The sequence below is a fragment of the Sceloporus occidentalis genome, unplaced genomic scaffold (assembly GCF_023333645.1).
Source record: "Sceloporus occidentalis isolate IW3139 unplaced genomic scaffold, rSceOcc1.0.p SCAF_4, whole genome shotgun sequence".
NCBI classification, from domain to species: domain Eukaryota; kingdom Metazoa; phylum Chordata; class Lepidosauria; order Squamata; family Phrynosomatidae; genus Sceloporus; species Sceloporus occidentalis.
Window position 1 is genome coordinate 179,670,801 of NW_028316984.1, and position 20,377 is coordinate 179,691,177.

The 20,377-nt window shown below is 39.1% G+C and overlaps 1 protein-coding gene across 1 annotated transcript in view; it reads left to right on the top strand.

The window, feature by feature from the left end:
- Positions 1 to 20,377, top strand: part of LOC149315097 (poly(A) polymerase alpha) — a 53,067-nt gene that overhangs the window by 11,466 nt on the left and 21,224 nt on the right. The window contains exons 2-12 of the mRNA XM_089522485.1: positions 3,402 to 3,575; positions 6,711 to 6,777; positions 8,403 to 8,484; positions 9,893 to 10,002; positions 10,685 to 10,738; positions 12,858 to 12,969; positions 14,095 to 14,184; positions 14,284 to 14,422; positions 17,395 to 17,467; positions 18,885 to 19,005; positions 20,001 to 20,085. Of these exons, the coding sequence (XP_089378611.1) occupies positions 3,402 to 3,575; positions 6,711 to 6,777; positions 8,403 to 8,484; positions 9,893 to 10,002; positions 10,685 to 10,738; positions 12,858 to 12,969; positions 14,095 to 14,184; positions 14,284 to 14,422; positions 17,395 to 17,467; positions 18,885 to 19,005; positions 20,001 to 20,085 (1,107 nt within the window). The remainder of the gene's footprint in view (positions 1 to 3,401; positions 3,576 to 6,710; positions 6,778 to 8,402; positions 8,485 to 9,892; positions 10,003 to 10,684; positions 10,739 to 12,857; positions 12,970 to 14,094; positions 14,185 to 14,283; positions 14,423 to 17,394; positions 17,468 to 18,884; positions 19,006 to 20,000; positions 20,086 to 20,377) is intronic.

A 20,377-nucleotide genomic window follows, 5' to 3' on the forward strand; every position in this document is an offset into this window, starting at 1 on the left:
TGAGAGAGTATGACTTGCCCAACCAAGGTCATCCAGCGAGTTTTCTGGTTGAGCTGGGGTTCAAATACTGATCTCCAGAGTCATAGCCTAGTGCTGAAACCACTTCCCCAGACTTATATGCTAGATAATATTTTAATCTCTAATACCTCTGGTGTGAGGGCAGTTGGAATATGTAGAGATCTGGTTGCCACACCTCAAAAAGAACGTTCTGTGAATGGGAAGGGTGCAGAAAAGGGCAACCATAATTATCATGGGTCTTGCAGAGTTCTCTGTGAGGACCTTCAATGGACTTTTAGTTTTGAGATAAGCAGGATGGGGATGATAGAGGTTATAACAATGCATGCTGCAAAGTAAATAAACAGAAAGAATTTTCTCCCTCTCTCATAACATTAGAATTCAGATCACCTAGCAAGGACGTAGCTAAGGGGGGGGTTTCTGGGGTCCTGACCCCCACTTCAAGTGGAAGAGAGAAAAGGTGCTTGTTGGAGCGTGCGCGCGCACGCGCGCGCACAGCCCCAACCCAACACCAGGGAGAGCGCCACTTGCTCTCCTCTAGGCTTCAGGAGGAGCAGAAGTGGCACCCTGGCCCTTGGCGTTTGTTTGGGGCTGCACTCGTGCACACACGCGCTCCAGCAAGCACCTTTCCTCTCCTCCCGGCCCTGGCAAAGCCAGGAGGAGCGCAAGTGCCGCTCCTAAACTTTTTGTGGGGCCTGAGGGGGAGGAGCCAAAAAGCCCTGGAGGAGAGGGAGGGAGGGACAGGACGCTGCATCGGGCTGCATCCACACTCAAGAAATAACCAGGTTTGGCGATATAACTCTTTTGTGGCTCTTGGCTATGGAATTCTGGGAGTTAGAGTATGCTCTAGGGTCCAGATATTGACGCTTGGCTCCATTCTGGCTCATGGCTATGGAATTCTGGGAGTTAGAGTATGTTCTGGGGTCCAGATATCAAGGCTTGGCCCTTTTCTGGCTCCTTCCAGCCTTGTTTTTTTCTCATTTTTAAAAGAAAAATATAATAAAATACACTTAGCTGGCCCCTTTTCAGCATAGCAATGGGGATGCTTTGATTGAGAGTTCCTGCACGGCAGAATAGGGTTGGACTGGATGGCCATTCTTGGGGTCTCTTCCAACTCTAGGATTCTAGGATTAATTAATTAACCTAAGGAATCAATCTAAAGGTCTGGGCCTCTCTGCCCTCCTGCCTTGGAAGCAAAGTCCATTGGCAGACCTCTGAGTTTTACTTTGCAAGGAGTTTTTATTTTCCTTATTTTTGCCTTTTTAAAGGAGTTTCCCCCAAAATCTGCCAGAGGATGAATTGGGGCTGTGGAGTCCTATGGCTCTGCTCCAGGCAATGCTAGACTGCAGGCCCCATCATCCAGCAGCACCACAGACTGCTGGGAACTGCAGTCTAATAAGGCTGCACACTGCAGAAATAATCCAGTTCAACACCACTTTAATGCTATGGAAAATCCTGAGATTTGTAGTATGTTGTGGCACCATAGCTCTCTGACAAAGAAGGCTAAATATCTCACAAAACTACAATACCTAGATATTGTTGTTGTTGTTGTTGTTGTTGTTATTTTCTTACATCCCGCCTTTCTCCCAATATACGGACTCAAGGTGATGATTTTGCATAGCATTAATCTATAGTATATCTTTCTACAATGTAGATGGACACCCCCATTACATAATTTGTTTGGGGATGCTTTGATTGAGATTTCCTGCATGGTAGAATGGGTTGGACTGGATGGCCCTTGGGGTCTCTTCCAACTCTATGATTCCATGATTCTATAGCACTCTGAGCCTACTGTGATTTTAATTGTTTTTAAATGTATAACGTTTTAAAGTTATAAAGTCTTATAATGCAAGCCATGCACTGATGGACTATTGCACAATAATTTTGTATTTATTGATTTTATATCCTGCCTTTCTCCCAAAATAGGATTCTCTTAAAGGGGTTTGTTTTTTATAAAAAGAAAGGAAGGTATAATGTCTTGGAATTTAAAATTATGACAGACAGACAGACAGTTAGATAGTTAGATAGATGAGTCTTGGAATTAAACATTGTGTGCATGTGTGTATGTAGAGTGTGTGTGTGTGTTGGAATTAAAAATCCCTCTTGGAAGTGGGAATGAAATGTGTGGATGCAGCCTGGGTTCTTAGCTCAGCTCAGAAGTTGGAATGCAGTGTCTCAAAGCATGAACAGAGTGCTTCTGAGCATGGACAGAATGGCTGCCACTCATTGCTTGAACAGCTGTGCTTTGCTTTATCGAGCTGAATTTATCTGATGTAAACACCTTCAGAGGAAGGACTCAGTTTGCATCTGCACTGGAAAAAATAATCCAGTTTGATGCCACTTTAGCTGCCCTTGGCTCCATATTGTGGAATGCTGGGACTTGTAGTTGGTTGTGGCACCTGACAGAGATGGCCAAACAGCTCCTCAAAACTACAAATCCCAAGATTCCATAGCAGCACGGAGCCATAACGGAAGTTCAAGTGGTGCCATTCTAATGTAAACGCTCGACCCCCCTTTTGTGTCTTGAGGGGGCTCTTAGCCTCTGAAAATGGTGGCACTTAGTCTGGACCCCCCCCCTTCCCAAAATCCTGGCTACGTCCCTGCACCTAGTGAAGCTCAGTGGCAGAAAGCTAGTTGGCTTTTTGACACAATACACTGTTAATTGATAGAGTTGACTGCTGTGAGCTTACTAACAGCAACTAGCTTAGTTGGCTTCAAAAGTTTAGACAATTTCATGGAGGGCTTAAATCAACTGAAGACACATAAAACACAAGGCTGCTAATCAGATGATCAGATCAAGTATACCACAATGATCAGAGGGAATATACTTCTAAATACCAGTAATTTGGGAATAGCAGGAAATGACTATTAGATCTGTATTATGGGCTTTTCCAGAGCACCTTGTTTTCCCCTGAGAAACAGATTGGTGGACTGGATAGGCATTTGGTCCTTAAGATTAGACTGTTGGCCAGACAGTTAGCAATCATGTAATTTTTGCGTGACTCAGGAATGAATGTACGTTAAAATAAGTATACGTAGGATTGCTGACAGACCGTGTAGTGATGGTGGAGCTCAGGGCTGTCAATTCTTTCTCACACAACCAAGATCACCCCTTTTGATCTTTCAGATTAGTATAGTACAATCACTGATTACCATATCTTAACTATGCTGATTCTAACTGAGGTAGACTTGTTGATAGTTGTTAAGGATTTTTAAGCCATTAAGGAAGTGATTGTCTGTAACGTACAAAAGTTCTGATATATAACATTAGACTTACTAATAAACAGTAAACAATTGTTTGAACACCACCTCCTATATACCGTGATTGAATTTTGTTAGTGTTGACGTGGCACTTATTCTAATTTTGTTTTACTTGCTTTTACTAGTCCAGTTACAACCCAGGGATCACAGCAAGCGCAGCAACCACAGAAGCATTATGGCATTACCTCACCCATCAGCTTAGCTTCCCCCAAGGAGAATGACTGTATACTTACTCAGAAATTAATTGAAACCCTAAAACCCTTTGGTGTCTTTGAGGAGGAAGAGGAACTGCAACGCAGGTGAGTATGAGACTTTTAGTTGACTAATATTCTGTGACAGGAAAAATAATATTGGATTTATGTAGAGCAATTGCTGTAGAGACAAAAATAATGTTGGCATTACATAGAGCAGTGAAAGAGTGGATAGATCCTCAAATTATTTTAAGTCTGAAGGCAGGATATTAAATAAAAAGGCAGTATATTAAATAAATAACAGGATCCCTAGAGTTCTGAATACATTTTAAATGGGTGGGCAGCTCTATGGGAACAGGAACAGTTTCCCCCACTGTGCTACGTTGTATGAAGAAGGATGCAAACTACAGCACTTCCAAGTGGTTTGAATGCTTTTATGGTGCTGTCTGAGCAAAATTGCCCCCAATTCTGATTTGGCAATTTATTGGGGTACCTCAGATCTGCAGAAATGGAGGCAATGCTTGCATGCAGGCCACACTTTCCCTACCTCTGTTTTAAGTAGGGTTTTCACCCCTAATACCTACTACATTTGGAGCTACAACAAAAGTAGTGTAGTATGTGTGTTCGTGAGGCTTGAGAGGGCTGCGAGCCTGGAGATAGACATGAACAAATAGTAGGAGTACTAGTGCCTGAAAGTTGGAAGTTGATGTCTCTCGGCAACCCACAAATACTGTACCATTTTATTTTATTTAAGGGACCTGATTACTATAGATCTCTGGGGAGTCTCCAGTCACCTCCTTTCACCTTTAAAATGATGGTGGTGATGCTCCTGGTTATTCATTTGCAAGGCAAATGTTCCAGAATCAGGTCTCATATATAAAATGAAAATAATGAAGTATTTGCAGGTTGCAGAGAGATGTGGCTTCAGAGAGCAACTTGGAGTTCGGGCTGCCCAGCAGAGCAGTTTTTTAAATCTTGTCTCTCTCTAGCCACGTCTCTCTGAAGTATCATATATGTCAAGGTGCTTTGTAGTCTGCAGATACACTCATCCCTCCACAATCGCTGGGGTTTGGGGCACAGGTCCCCCATGAATATGGAAAAACTGCAAATAACAAAAACACTATGTTCTTACCTGAGAGAACCCCTCTCTAGGAATCTATCTGCCAGTGCAACTCTGTGACCATATGTCCTTCCACATATGTGGCTTTGACTTTTGTGGATTTGATTATTCATGGATTTTATTAATATGTTCTCTCTAGGAATATCTAGGTCCTCTGGTGCAACTTTATGGTCAACTTTAACCAAAAGTCATACAGAAGGACCTAGAGATTCCTAGAGAGAACACTCCACTAGGCATTTGTCGCTCCTCCAGCCCAGTTCTGTGTTCAATGTCTGGCAGATGTTGACCACAGAGTTCTCCTGGATGATCTAGAGATTCCTAGAGAGGTGTTCTCAGGTAAAAACATAGTGTTTTTGTTACTTGCAGTTTTTCCATATTCACGAGGGTCCTATGCCCCTAACCCCAGCGAATGTGGAGGGACGAGTGTAATACAATCAGGGGCCCATAGCAGGGTTGAGGGGGAAAACCCCAGGCTGTTTTAAACAAACACACACACACACACACACACACACACACACACACACATTTTGGGTTTAAACAATTTTTTTTGCATTAATGTTTTAATGAAAAAATTATTTTCATATTGTAAAATATTATTCATGTATTATAAAACTTGATCAAAGCTTTTAATGCTTTCTAACATTAATAGTCCAAAGATGTTAGGCTTTTATATGATTTATAAAATATAAAATCTTTAGGAATCTTTAAGAATTATATTGACAAGTTAGTAGCTGTATGAGTATGGGGCTGCACCAATATAGTACTGAATCAGAAAATTAAGTAGGAAAATGCAATTCGGATGTTATGGCCACTACTTTAAATAGTAATTGTTCTTTAAAAAGTGATCTTTTAAAGCAAGTTGTTTTGGTTGAACTTATGTTAATTGCAGGATTTGTTTCTGAATGGCATTTTTTACATTATAAAATCAAGTGAATGAAATCAAGCAACTAACACTGGATACTACTAATAAACTGTTGAAGTTAAAATGCTTCAATTCAGTTGTTGTTCCACTAAGAGGATTGCAGGTTTTAGGGCCAAATTAGGGAATTTTCCATGACCCATGGATAGGTTGAGGGTAAAAGTTGGGAGACTTCTTCTGTGTGTATATGTGGGGAATGGCAAGAGAGACTCTCATTGAAGCTTTTTGCTTCATTGTCCAGCTTTCAGACGCATGCGCAGGAGAGCAACTCTCAAACAAACAGCAATATCAGTCAATCACCCAGGTCTCTTTCTGCTTGGCTCCAGAGATAAATAAACTCCTCTCTGGTACGCATGGGGAAATTTGAAAGAGCTGCTATCACATTAGCATAGTGATCCATAAATAAGTCGACCTGGGATTTTGGGGTCAATTTTTGGTCATAAATTTTTAGACTTACAGACAAGTATATATGGTAGTAATACAGTGGTACCTCGGGATACGAAATACCCAGGTTACGAAATTTTCAGGATACGAAAAAAACCCATAGGAAATTATTGTTCCGGGTTGCGAAAGTTTTTTCGGGTTACGAAAAAACTTTTGGTGCTTTTCTGCGCGATTTCACACGGAATCGCGGCTTTTCCCCATTAGCGCCTATGGCGATTCGGCTTGCGAAGGCTTTTCGGGTTACGAACGGCGCCCCGGAACGAATTAATTTCGTAACCCGGGGCACCACTGTAATAGCCAGACTTGGAGTGTTCTGGATGGATTTGTGTGTGTGTGTGTGTGTGTGTGTGTGTATAAAAACCAACCTGGCCTGTACTGATTTTTGCACTGTATCCCCCTCTGTTCCTCTGCTATACCTCTTTACATAAGACAGAGGTGGGGAACTTACTGCCCTCCAGGATTGGCCAAACTACTATTCCCATCATGCCTCACCACTAGCCAAGCTGAAGGAAGTTTTGGCCAGGTTAATGAGAACTTGGTTGCTGCTCCTTATGGTGATGCTACATGTAGCCACAACCAAGCCCTCATGAGCCTGGCTAAAACTTCCTTCAGCTTGGCTGATGGTGAAGCATGATGGGAATGGTAGTTTGTCAGAACCTGGAGTGCCATAGTTCCCCCACCCCTGAAATAAGAGGATATTTAATGCCTATCTAAATTTCTTGATTGAATGTAGTGTATTTTTGTATTGTTTCGTCAACAGAATTCTAATCTTGGGGAAACTGAATAACCTTGTAAAGGAGTGGATACGAGAAATCAGTGAAATTAAGGTATGAATTATGTGATTATAGCACTGTTTTTCAGTCTTAGGTCCCAAATGCCATAGTGTCAGTTTTTTGCTAGACTAGAAAGCTGGGCCACAGCTAACAAAATCAACTTCAACAGGGAGAAATGTAAGGCACTGCACTTAGGGCGAAAAAATGAAATGCACAGATATAGGATGGGGGATACCTGGCTTAAGGAGACAACATGTGAAAGGGATCTAGGAGTCCAAGTAGACCACAAGTTGAACATGAGTCAACAGTGCGATGCGGCAGCTAACAAAGCCAATGCGATTTTAGGCTGCATCAATAGAAGTATAGTGTCTAGATCAACGGAAGTAATAGTGCCACTATATTCTGCTCTGGTCAGGCCCCACCTGGAATATTGTGTCCAGTTCTGGGTGCCACAATTCAAAAAGGACATTGAGAAACTGGAGCGTGTCCAAAGGAGGGCAACTAAAATTGTGAAGGGTCTGGAAACCATACCCTATGAGGAACACCTTAGGGAGCTGGGTATGTTTAGCCTGGAGAAAAGAAGGTTAAGAGGTGATATGATAGCCCTGTTTAAATATTTGAAGGGATGTCATATTGAGGAGGGAGCAAGCTTGTTTTCTGCTGCTCCAGAGACTAGGACCCGGAGCAATGGATGCAAGCTGCAGGAAAAGAAATTCCACCTCAACATTAGGAGGAACTTCCTGACAGTAAGGGCTGTTCGACAGTGGAACACACTTCCTCGGAGTGTAGTGGAGTCTCCCTCCTTGGAGGTCTTCAAACGGAGGCTAGATGGCCATTTGTCGGGGATGCTTTGATCTGGATTTCCTGCATGGCAGGGGGTTGGACTGGATGGCCTTTGCGGTCTCTTCCAGCTCTATGATTCTATGATTTTGCAACCAGACTGGGGGTCAAAGATGATGGAAATTCTACAACATTTGGGGATCTGGTATTCAACCACTGTAGCCAGACTCTGATTGCTGAAGTTTCTGTACTTACTACTTAGGTTTTGACACCATTGGAAGTAAACTGGTCTTGCTTGTGATTCTGTAATCTGCTCTTTCCACAAATGTTTTAGCAGTCAAGGAACCTGTTATGGATTTTGTATAACTTTAAATTAGATGTATAATCAGTTTATTATAATGAGTGAATGCTTGCCCTGGTGGTTTAGTGGTTAAATGACTGTACTGCAGCCAAGGTTGTGAGTTCAATACCAGCTTGACTCAGCCTGGCATCCTTCTGGGGTATTTAAAATGAGTACTCAGATTGTTGGGGCAATTAGCTTACACATTGTAAACCGCTTAGGGAGTGATTAAGTGCCCTGATAAGCAGTATAGTAATGTAGTTGCTATTGCTATTGCTGCACTGTTTCTGATGATAAAAGCAGAGCCCCAGTAGAAATTGTTTCTGTTGTAAATAAATGTCATATGTGCTGATGAATATCAGATTTATCTTATTTTGCCATTACACTCATGATAGTTTAGCACTGATAACCAGCTAACTTTATCCCCTAACTTCATATTACAGTGCCACAGCAGTGTGCTGCTATATGTGTGACTTAAAGCTGTCTTTTTAAGTTTGGTTGAATATTGTGTTGCCTGCATTGCTCATAAAAATTCAATTGTGTTTTTTTCTTCCCTTAGAATCTTCCACAGTCTGTAATAGAGAATGTTGGAGGGAAAATTTTTACTTTTGGATCATACAGATTAGGTGTACACACAAAAGGTAATTGACTGGATAGTAGTTATAATATCTTATATATTTATAAATGTTAACTAGTTTATAGATAGTGGGTAGTTAACATGAGGCATAAAATTGCCTAGTGTTCTGTTACTTGAGCTTACTAAATCTTCCTTAGTATTTCTTAGCAACTGTAATAAATTTACTTGAGCATGAATTGTTCCCCACACATTGACATGTGATCAGATAAGGTGTTCATTAGATGTTGTGTCATATTAATCGTAACAGTATGTAGTTGCTAAATCTACTGATGCTTCTGTCACATATTGATATGGCAGGCAGTTCCATATACTTCATTCAACCATGGCTGTGATTGTATTGTATATTTTGTGACTATGTTTGTCACCAGCAGACTCACTAGTAAGATACTTATAATATGTAGTGTACAAATAATAGGATGCAAAAGGATTATGCCTGGTACAGCATGAGGAAGTCATACTAAAATGAGAAATTTTCCCAACATCTTTTGCAGCTAATGCATAAATAATATACATGTTCGAGGATTTTAATTAAATGCCAGTGTGAAGCTAGGCAAATTTTAAAACGACTTAGAATTAACACAGTTCCAATTTAATTTGATACTCATTTTACTAACTTTCTGATCCTAGAAGTTATTCTTAAGAACTTACATTCTTGTAGGACTTTCATGGTAGTGTAAGGACATACCTGGCCAAATTTCAGTTCACTAGGGTTAAGTTAGCTATTAGAATGACAGCATGAGAGCACCAGTGCTCTCCACCTCGCTTTTCACAATACACTTATGTCTTGTGTGATGCAGTCCTTTATTAGGTGTCAGATATTGATCAGGTGCCAGAACAGGGACTGTCCTTTCTTGGTAGGACTTGTTTGAATTTTCTGTGGTTGTCTAAAACTACAGTAATTGTCTAGAACATGTATTGTTTCCCAGTTTTAAAAGAGAAATGTAGAATTGTGTGCTTAATTAACTTGCTTAAACTTAGTCTTGGCTTAAATCATGTATTCTTTATGACTTAAACCTGGGTTTGCAAAATACCCCAAGGATCAAAAAGGAGCCATGGGGACAATTTATTTTTTTAAAAATTGAGGGGTGCTATGGTGGTGTGTGAGAGATTCCCCAAGGTCTTTGAGGGGAACCAGTGCAACCTGCCAGCCTCCCATAGTTGCCCACACCAATTTAAATATAGAGTTAGAGGTCAGAGTCATTGCTGCACAGCAGTATATTTCAGGATTGCAGAATTGTTAAGCACATTACTTCAGAAAATATTCTATGCATCATTTTTGTTGAAAACTAGGCATTGCATTGTTTGGCTTCATGTGATGTCTTCATGTGATATTGAGAGCCTTTCTGACTGAAGAGTGGGGTATAAATAAAAAATAAAAAAAATCTAACAATGTTTCTGCATCCTTGTTTTAGGTGCGGATATTGATGCATTGTGTGTAGCACCACGGCATGTTGACAGGAGTGATTTTTTCACCTCATTTTATGAAAAACTAAAGCTACAGGAAGAAGTAAAAGATTTACGGGTATGCAGTTTCTCTTAAAAACATCCCCCCCCCCATGATATACTTATTATACAGCAAAATCAAGGTTATAAGTTGTGTGAAATAATAATAATAATAATAATAATAATAATAATAATAGGATTTATTTATAGGCCACCCAATCACTGGGAGTCCAGGTGGCTTACAACAGAGGGGATAATAGACGGTTCCCTGCCCTCAGGCTTACAATCTAAAAAGACATGACACAAAAGGAGAAGAGAATGGTGGGGGAAGGAATCAGGACCAGCATTCTTCTCTCCCTCTGAGTCCTGGACCAAGGCAGATGGACTGGAGGGAGGGCTCTTTTTCTTAATCGAGGCTGGGCCCGATGGCATTGGGCCTGTCCTTTCGCTCCCTCCCAGGCCAGAAGATGACAGTTGGAAGGAGGGAGGGGAGGGCTCTTCCTCTTCAGGCCCGATGGCGTTGGGCCTGTCTTTTCGCTCCCTCCCAATAGAGGGAAAGCTAGTTTTGGAGTTACTGAGTTTGTGCTGTGTATGCTTCTATACAGAAATTCAGTTTCTGTTGTAATAGTTTAGTACTGTTTTGGGGTTTTTTTATGAATTGGAAAGGACTAGAAAACGCTCTCCTTCCACCTCTTAAATAGTTGGTGTATATGACTAGATCCCATACAAGTGCATTTCATTCCAAAATATTTGTTTTTCAGGCTGTTGAAGAAGCATTTGTTCCTGTTATCAAACTCTGCTTTGATGGAATAGAGGTAAGAGAAAATAGCACAGCATTTTCACCCTACACATCTCATATTCACCACTCCAGAAAATAAACACCTGTTTTTTTAGGGCCATTTTCTGATTGCTTGCATTACTAGTGCACAGGCTATCTTCATCTGCAGGCATGTAATACTATCTACTATGAGAGCTACTTACATACTTACTATAACTGAATGTATTATAGCAGTTTGATAGAATGCCACTGCATTACAGAAATTGCAATCTTTACATAATTTGGTTCCCTCACAGAGCTTATCAGCTCACCAAAAATAAACCACTATCTGAATTCAACCTAATTCCAGGTCTTTGCAATTTCTGAAGGCTGTTGGCAGTGGTGAAGTGGCCCACAGAAACAAGTCTTGTATTTAGTAGAATATTGAAGAAAGAATGTATTTGTGCTAGATTGTTTAATATCAAACAAGATATATTTTGCCGTCTTGTCAGAAGTATGTCCTTTATGGGGAAGTCTTAATCATTTCCCTTTAGTAAGAGTGGGTTAGAGTGAGTAAAACTCTTTCATGTGAGGCAATATGCAGATTGACAAAACAATGTTTGTGTAGGAAGCACAGGCTACACATGAATAAATAAATAAATTAATAATAATAATAATAATAATAATAATAATAATAAATATTTATTTATATCCCGCCTCTTCCATTTTGAGGATCGAGGTGGGTAACAGCAAAGTTTATATAATACACAACAATAAAAATAACAAGCCCCACAAGACCCCGGCCCAACCCTCCCTCCCAAGTATAAAATTAAACAATAAAATGTTAAAAATACATAACAATATGACAAAATTAATAAATAAACCACAAATAAGAAAAATAATAAAAGGAGGGGGATTCAGTTGGTTTTGGACATTATCAATCGGGGAAGGCTTGCCAGAAGAGAAAGGTTTTTGTCGCCTTTTTGAAAGCCTCGAGAAGAAACTTACTTCACTTCATCCTGCACAATTTGAATTTATTCATCAGACCACACGATCAATGGGCAGCAGGATAACAGAGAATAGTGGATAGTGTAAGAGGCAGAACACAGAGCAGAATACTCTCTTCTGTACCTGCCAGTGAGAGTATCTCCCCAACACTTGACGTCTTTGCCATCACTCAGTGGGAGGCTGGATGTGAGCCTGCTAATTTCTCCTTAGTTACTTCTTGCATGAGCAAGAAGGAAGCATAGTATTTTATCCTGCATGTAGACTGTACCCATCTCCCTACATATATTATGGCCCCTTTTGCTTTATATCTATATGTTCACAGTGGACGTTTACTAAATAATATCCTAAGACAGGGGAAGGCAACCTGCGGCCCACGGGCCGGATGCGGCCCGGCAAGGCCTTGGGACCGGCCCCAGCCCGGTCCTGCTGCTGATTGCTGCTGGGGCCTTTGGCCTCTCGCATGCAGGGGCAATTGTCTATAGAAGCCTCAGAAACATGCATTTATATTAACATTTTTTTAAAAAATCATCAAATTTTTTCGCGTGTCCTCCACTTTTTTTTAAAAAAAGTGTCCACCATTTGAAAATTTTGTCCTATATTTGACCCAGTTTATTTATTTATTTAAATTTTTAAAAAACTATTTAATTATTTATTTTTTGGCTTCGGCCCCCCAGTTGTCTGAGGGACAGCAACCCGGCCCCTGGCTCAAAAAGGTTGCCTACCCCTGTCCTAAGGGATTGGAGGTGGTACTTACTAGTTATGACCCAAGCCTCCTCTTATTAATCCACTGTAACGTATGTTTGCCCCATGTTAAATGCAGTGGAATTAATAATGTACACTGTAAAAGAAGCTATTTCTTTAAATACACACCGAAGTTTGAAGAGTTAAGCCCTTTCTCACCCACATTGTTATCTTGGGACAATTAAAATTTTCTAAATCTCTTTTCTCTTTTGTATAGTATTCAGTGTGTGCTTGCTGAGATATTTTTACAGACAGTTGAATTTAGTAGCTGTCAATACACTACAGACATGGTAATTTGACTGCAGCTTAGTCAAAAAGTAATTTAGAAGTGAAACTGGGCATTTCATAAGGTTAATAAATTGTATAACTAGATATGTATAAATAGATGTGGTGAGAACTTACTTATTTCTTTATTTTTGCTTATTTAGATTGATATCTTGTTTGCCCGATTAGCACTGCAGACTATTCCTGAAGATCTAGACCTTCGAGATGATAGTCTACTTAAAAATTTAGACATTAGATGCATACGAAGTCTTAATGGTGAGTACTTTATAATTTTCTTTGGAAAACTTTTTTTTAATAATTGAGAAGATAGTTTTATGAAGCTACAAATATTTTGTGTGCCATCAGTTTTATAAATACAGTCGCCTCTCCTAAATCACGGATCTGGTATCCGCACCCTTGAATAGTGACCTCCACTATTTCTAATTGCATGCGTGCCCGGGGACGCACCTCATTCAATATATGCAAGCCTCCATTTTCGCGTGTGTGTGTGTGTCTGAAACAGGTCCCACTAGAAAACGGAGGGCTAACTGTACATAATAGTATATCAGTATACAATGAATTAGATCCAAAGTTAGTCATATTTAGAGTATGAAATCAACACATCTACTCTGTGACTAAATCTGGATCAGGTTAGTGAACTAAAAATTAAACTGTTACTGTACTCACTGCCAGAAACGGAATTCATATGATATGCCTTCCTTAGCATAAATTTAAAAGCCTGCTTAACATTAAAGCTTCATCTGCTACTTATGTGTATTGCACATTAAAAGTTAGCTAAGGAAGACTGTTTTACCAGCTTTCATATGATTGCAGCTTTTTGCTACAAATTATCTGTTCTTACATCAGGCTGTTTTACATCTCATTCACTCAGATATCTGAGGCAATACTTGGTAATATTTTGCACTGAGAGGGAAACAAGGCATAAGTTGTCATATAGACCAAATGCTGGAAGTTACTCAGTGTTAGGAATTTCATGCTTAATATGACAATGGTACAAAGAATTACATAGTCCCCTTTCACCCTGTCCCTTTCAAATGAGTAAACGATAGCTGCCTGGGAAGCATATGATAGAACTGCCACTCAGAGAAAAGGTATAATGTAATTCAAAGTTCTAATTTGGTAACTTTTTGTAATTGGTGTTTTGTACCTTCTTTATGTTGTTTAAAAAAATTATTATAAAATAAGTTTCATAGCTCATAACTGAATGGATCTGTTGACAGAACTCTTGGCCAGCTTGGGAGAAAAGCACAGTGTGTGATTTTAAAGTACTCTTCAGTGAATAACAAAAGGAACTTATAAAGCACCAAGTTTTCCAGTGTTACATAATGTTGTTTCTGAAGAATTAATGATGAAAACTGTGGGGTTTTTTTTGTCTTATAGGTTGCAGAGTAACTGATGAAATTCTCCATCTAGTACCAAACATTGACAATTTCAGATTAACACTGAGAGCTATCAAACTATGGGCCAAACGTAAGTATAGTTCTACAAGCCTAATTTTTTAAAATGTTTGTTGCTAGTTGAATGAAAATGACTAAAGTTGTCTGTCTTTTTTTCCCTCTACAACAACAGGGCACAACATCTATTCCAATATACTAGGTTTCCTTGGTGGAGTTTCCTGGGCTATGCTAGTAGCAAGAACTTGCCAGCTTTATCCAAATGCAATAGCATCAACTCTTGTACATAAATTTTTCTTGGTATTTTCTAAATGGTATGTCTCTTTAGATTACACTAAAATAAAATTTATTATTGACCCTGAATTTTAGTGTTGTTTCTATGGCATTCCTTCAGATGGTGTCAGGTTGAGAAGTACACCTAAAGGAATAATTACATCTTCTTGAGGAACTGCAAAACACTGTGGCAGGGATAGGCAACTGCTATGTCTAACTTTATACTCCTCATTATATATCTTCAGCATTTTTGTTGAAGTGTTTAAAAACAGTCTCTGATGGAATTGTGACCACTTGGTTTGTGGCTCCATCTTTTTAAATGTTAACTGGACGAGACTGCTGCAGCGTGTACCACATACATACCTAATCTGGCTTGGTTTAGTGGAATGGATCTTTAAAAATGTATAGTTTATATAGTAGTTACCAGTCCATCCATGATGATTGCCATGCTGTGTGTTACAGGAAAAAACCTGAGATTCTATGCTGGGTTTGTCAGCTGTGGAAGGGGGCAGCATTAGCTCTCCAGGAGGCCTTAGAGGACTGTACCCTCCACCCTTCAAGAGTTTTTTAAAAATTGCTCCCGCATGACCTCTAGGGGGAAAATGGGAACATTTTCACCATGCCCCCCCCCTCCACATGCCATTTTAGTTCTAGAAGAGCACTTTTTTAACAATACAGAGAGCAGAATAATTATTATTGTTATTATTATTATTTGTATCCCGCCTCTCCCACTTAAGGATCGAGGCAGGTAATAGCAAAGAGAATTCCAAATACAAATCACAAAAAATAATAACAGAACAGTCTCCCCAAAAAACCAACGTTCTACCCTCCCTCTTGTCAGTACAATTAATAACAATAAAATATTTAGCTAAAATAATAACAGTTAGACAGCTCAGCAGGAGATAACAACAATCTGATAATAATGAGGCAGTATTGAAGCATTATTGAGGCAATATTGAGGAGGGGTGTTGGTTAATCGGGCAGTTGATTCTATTTTAACAGAGGTTAGTCTGGGAAGGTCTGCCAGAAGAGGGTAATTTTTGTTGCCTTTTAAAAAGTGTTGAGATATGTAATCTGGCAAACCTTCTCTGGCAAGATTTTTGGAGTGGCAACTGAAAAGGTCACCATCAATCTAGTTTTTCCACACTGCAGTAGATTCCTCCCAGAGGACCTGAGTGTGTGGGAAGGATTATATGGGAGGAGGCATTCCTTCAAATAGGCTGGACCCAAGCCATGTAGGGCTTTATAGGTAATAACCAACACCTTGTATTGTGCGTGGAAACTAACTGGCAGCCAGTGTAAAGATTTTAAAATAGGTGTGATTTGGTCAAACCTGGATTTTCCTGCGACAAACCTGGCTGCCATATTTTGAACTAATTGAAGCTTCCAAACATGGTACAAAGGGTTGTCCCATGTAAAGTGCATTGCAGAAATTGAGATGAGAGGTTACCAGTGCATGCATGTACAATCATTTCTAGGTCTCGTGGCTCTAGGTAGGGTTGCAGCTGGCATATCAGCAGAAGTCACGTCTTGATGTTTTTAAAGTCTTCTCCTAGACCTAAAGTGCCCCAGGGTGCAAAAACATGGTGAAAATCCCCCTCATGCCCTCTAGAGCATTTGAAGGGAGGAAATTCTTGATTTTATTTTAATACTCAAGGGTTCCTCAGGGCTTCAAAAAGAGCCCTGGGAGCTACCCATGCCGCCTGCAGGCCACACTTAGCGTATCCCTGTTCTAGATGGTGATCTACTGCTTTGCAAAAATAATTTTTTTATGCAGCATGGAATAGTTCCAGAAATAACAAGTAGACAATTCTAGCATGTACTTCAATAGAGAGCTGTATTTTTAAAATTAGAAAGTATAGTGTTCTTTCAACAAAACATGTTAGCTGTCCTTCATCACTCAAAAGTCTGAAAACCTTGAAGACTTCATCTTTGTAATAGCTTTTTCAATTGGATTGATAAAAACCTCTTGATACATTATTGATGTAAAGACAATTTGTACATTTAATGCTTTCATACCCCATTTATTCTTGTTTGATTTCTCCAGACCTATGTTCATCTTTTTTTTCAAGTTTTATCTAGGGAAATTCCAAAACATTTGTGGTTCATTACACACATGCACAGTTGGTTTATGCAAAGGGTTTCAGATAGGTATCTAGTTGTTTAACTTGCCCCATATACTCCTAAGAGACATGACAATATAGGTAGTATAGTGTGCTTGAAATGACATTCCAAATTTACATTAGGAGTAAACACCTGTATCATTCTAGCAGTTGTCTCCTAGTACAACCTGACTAGCTTACTGTCACCGTGTAATCCTTAGTACTTTCTCCTTCTCCAAAACACCTCTTCAAAGTATTTCTGAGTCTTCCAGATAATTTTTCCATGGTACATGGGGTTTCAGTGAGAATTTCCTTCCTCTTAGTTCTGATGCCTGAATCAGTTCTGCCAGTGGAACAAACCTGGAATAAACGTTTAAAATAGTAAAAAGTATTAAAATGAATTATTTTTAAAGAGTTTAATACTTCCTAATAGTATTGAGGGCAGTTTACACTTTATATCAGTTAAGAGACTGGACCTCTTCTTTGGGGAGGGCACCCTTCACCAGGAGGCTTATTATGTGCATTTGTCCAAAAAAGGGGTATATTCATACCATCAGCATTTCTTTTTGATTGCAGTCTGCCTTGTGCTACTACATGGATGGAATTATGTTCTCCATTTATAGTTGCAGTGTAACAGTCTGAGGCCCTTTAAAGATGTGAACAAGTATTTTGAATATGAATGCTTTTTTTAAAAAATGTAGCATATGCTAGTTTTAAGTACTATGAAAGTTGTTTGGATAGAAAGAAAAGAAGTTCACTCCATAATGAGGAAGTAAAGTAGTCAGTTCTCTTTGAAAAGAAACTTCCTCTGATGCTACATCTGGTTTATGAAATGAAGGCTCACATTCAAACGTGTTTGTTTGCTTGTTATAAGTGTTTTTCTTACTCAGTACTACAATCTCTCTAAACAGGGAATGGCCAAATCCAGTGTTACTGAAACAGCCAGAAGAATGCAATCTTAATTTGCCTGTATGGGACCCAAGGGTTAGTGTATTATTTTTTCCCCTATAAGTTCAAACTGTAAAACAAATTGCTTCAACCCCAGTGAACCTCTCTTTATTACAAATTCACAGGTTAGCTAGTCTTAACTGCACAAAAATGTAAATGTGACTTACAATTTTGTCCCTGATCATTTTGGAGAGTGGGATAAATTTACTATCAATATTTATTAATTTTCAGATGCCCAATCATTTCAAATTTCAGTTTCATCTACCCTGTGATTTTCTTGAGACTTTAAACAGGGTGCTGACTAATAGCACAGCTAAAAATACTGGTCCAAGTTGGGCCAAGACTGTAGGAACACTTGCTTACGTCAGAAGTGCCAACTCTCAGCAGTTGTTTATTGTGAACAAAAAACAGTATCCTTTTATCGTGGATAGTAGTCATAAGGAAAGAATTTGTATTTAAGTCTGTTTCTTCCATTTGAAAACTCAGGTTGCTTTTCATGGGACTCCCAGTGATGTTCTATTCAGCACTGATTAGATCCACATCTTAGTTTGGGCAGTGGAGTAGGTTATGTGATGATGGGCAATTCACTGGACTCATACAAGACGACATATGCAAGGCACAAAGGAAAAAGAATAGAGTATTTTTTTACCAGTTATAAGTTCTGGGCTTGCTGAAACTGAGCTGGATATAACACTTGTGACTACAGAGTACTTGGCTTCGGAGCCTGTTGGCTGACTAACACAAACAAAAATGGGTGTTTATGAAGACTACAGTTTTTGTTTTCAAAGGCCCACATCAAATGTTATGATTGTTCACCCTATTGCCTTGTTACCCTTTGGCATATGAGAAGTATGTACTCTGGTAGCTAAACAAAATGATGTAAGGAAATGACAGGGTTTCTAAAAGTATTGAAATGCATCTGCACCTTTTCTTTCTTTTCTTCCTTCCTTCATCAAACATACTGTTCTAAATAAAGGCTATGTTAAACACATTTGGTCCTCTTGGGTGCTTAGTGTTGTTTTGTTTTTTTAAAAAAAAATTGGCTATATCTTGACAATTACAGGAATAACTTGCACTACATATTACGAAGGGGTTCCAGACAGCAGTGAGCCTGGTAATACTTCTTCAAGAATTAGTGTCTTTTCAGTTACATTGGTATAAGTAGGATAGGCTTAGGCACAATTGCACCTGTAAAGCAAATAAACGTTTCTTTTTGATTTCTAAAAGCAGAGAAGTCATACTCTTTCTATGTTTGAAGTAGGGTACTAGTAAATTATTTTATGAAAGTTTTCACTAGTGAATATGTAGCAAACAACCTCTGTGGTTTGAGATAGCTCACACAGTTCCTAGTTGTCAGTGTAAAATTTACATTGGAATTTTTTTCAGTGGACAGTCCCAAATTTTTTATTTTGAATGTGATTGAAGAAAACTGATTGGCTGTTGTTATGTATAGGTAAATCCCAGTGATAGGTACCATCTTATGCCTATAATTACACCAGCATACCCCCAGCAGAACTCTACCTACAATGTGTCCATTTCTACACGTATGGTCATGGTTGAAGAATTTAAGCAAGGTAAGTAGTTCTGAAAATGTATTTCTGAAAGAAATAACCTGCCCTAACTTAACTTTGCTATTGTCTTGATAACTTGGACCAAGTATTCTGTTAGTACTTAACTAATACTTTTGTGAACCTCATGCTTGTCCTAGGTATTTAGTCCTAGGAATTACATTCCTAATTATTTCAAAAAGAGCAATCCTTAGTTATAGCGTCTCATCTACCTTTAACTTTCTAGGTCCCAATAGTATTCTACTTGGAGACAGCAGCTGCAGTTTCAAATATTCTATTTTTTATTCACTTAAAAGTATGTTCCTGGAAGCAGTAACAAAGTCCTAACCAGAAAAGATGATAATACCAGTTTTATCATCTGAAGCCAGGGTAGACAGTTGTGCTGGGGGCAGAGGCCAGTTCTTGCCATCACAGTCTGCTGAGCTGTAGTGGTGTATTTCCAGCACACTGGAGTGACAGCTTAGGTTGATTTTTGGCCTTTTTTATGGTTTTGGGAGCTCACGGGGTTACTATAAGATACACTGTTGTATTGTGGAGTGGCCTTTCAGTATTTTTGGCAACTTTGTGGTAAAGAAAAATCACCTGAAGGGGTTTGTGCTCATGGGTCTCACATGACCTGCACTTTCCCCTGATATAAGCAAATGGTGTTGGAGCTTTATCATTTTAACCACACCTGGCCACTGTCTGAATACCCAATTATACATGATCCCTACATAGCTCAGTAGCAGAGATGTTTTGATTATAGGGCGCAGGGTTTGGTCCCATTCATCTTCTGTTTGCAAGATCTTCAGTAGCAGGGCATGCAAGGAGATTTTTGTCTAAAACCTTATGAGATGAAAGTCTGACAGTACAGAGTTCTTCTTAAGTAGCCTACTTAAACTTTCAAGTTGGGTATCTGTAATGTTTCTGTTTGCATATTATTAAGCCATTGTATTGCATGAACTCTTGTCTAGTAGAGGTAGTAATATATGAAGAAGCTAAAATGTATTTTTGTAATTCAGGTCTTGCTATCACAGATGAAATTTTGCTGAGTAAGGCAGAGTGGTCCAAACTTTTTGAAGCTCCAAACTTCTTTCAAAAATACAAGTATGTATTTCATGGCATGAAAGGTGCTTTATAAGTACATAAATTTTTAAACATTTTAACATTTGGTTTAACTTAAAATGGCTAACAACTAATGGTCTTGTAACAGATAGACAAGGAGTGATTTGCTATGTTTTTTCTAACTTTTCTCAATAGAGATGATGGGACCATTTCAGCTGGGTAATAAATGAGATGCTTGTGGGCTCTTCTTGTGAGCAAAAGGCTTTTCAAAAGTTATTTTCAAACTTTTCTGAAGGAACTCATGATATTGGAAATAGTGTATTCGGGACATTTG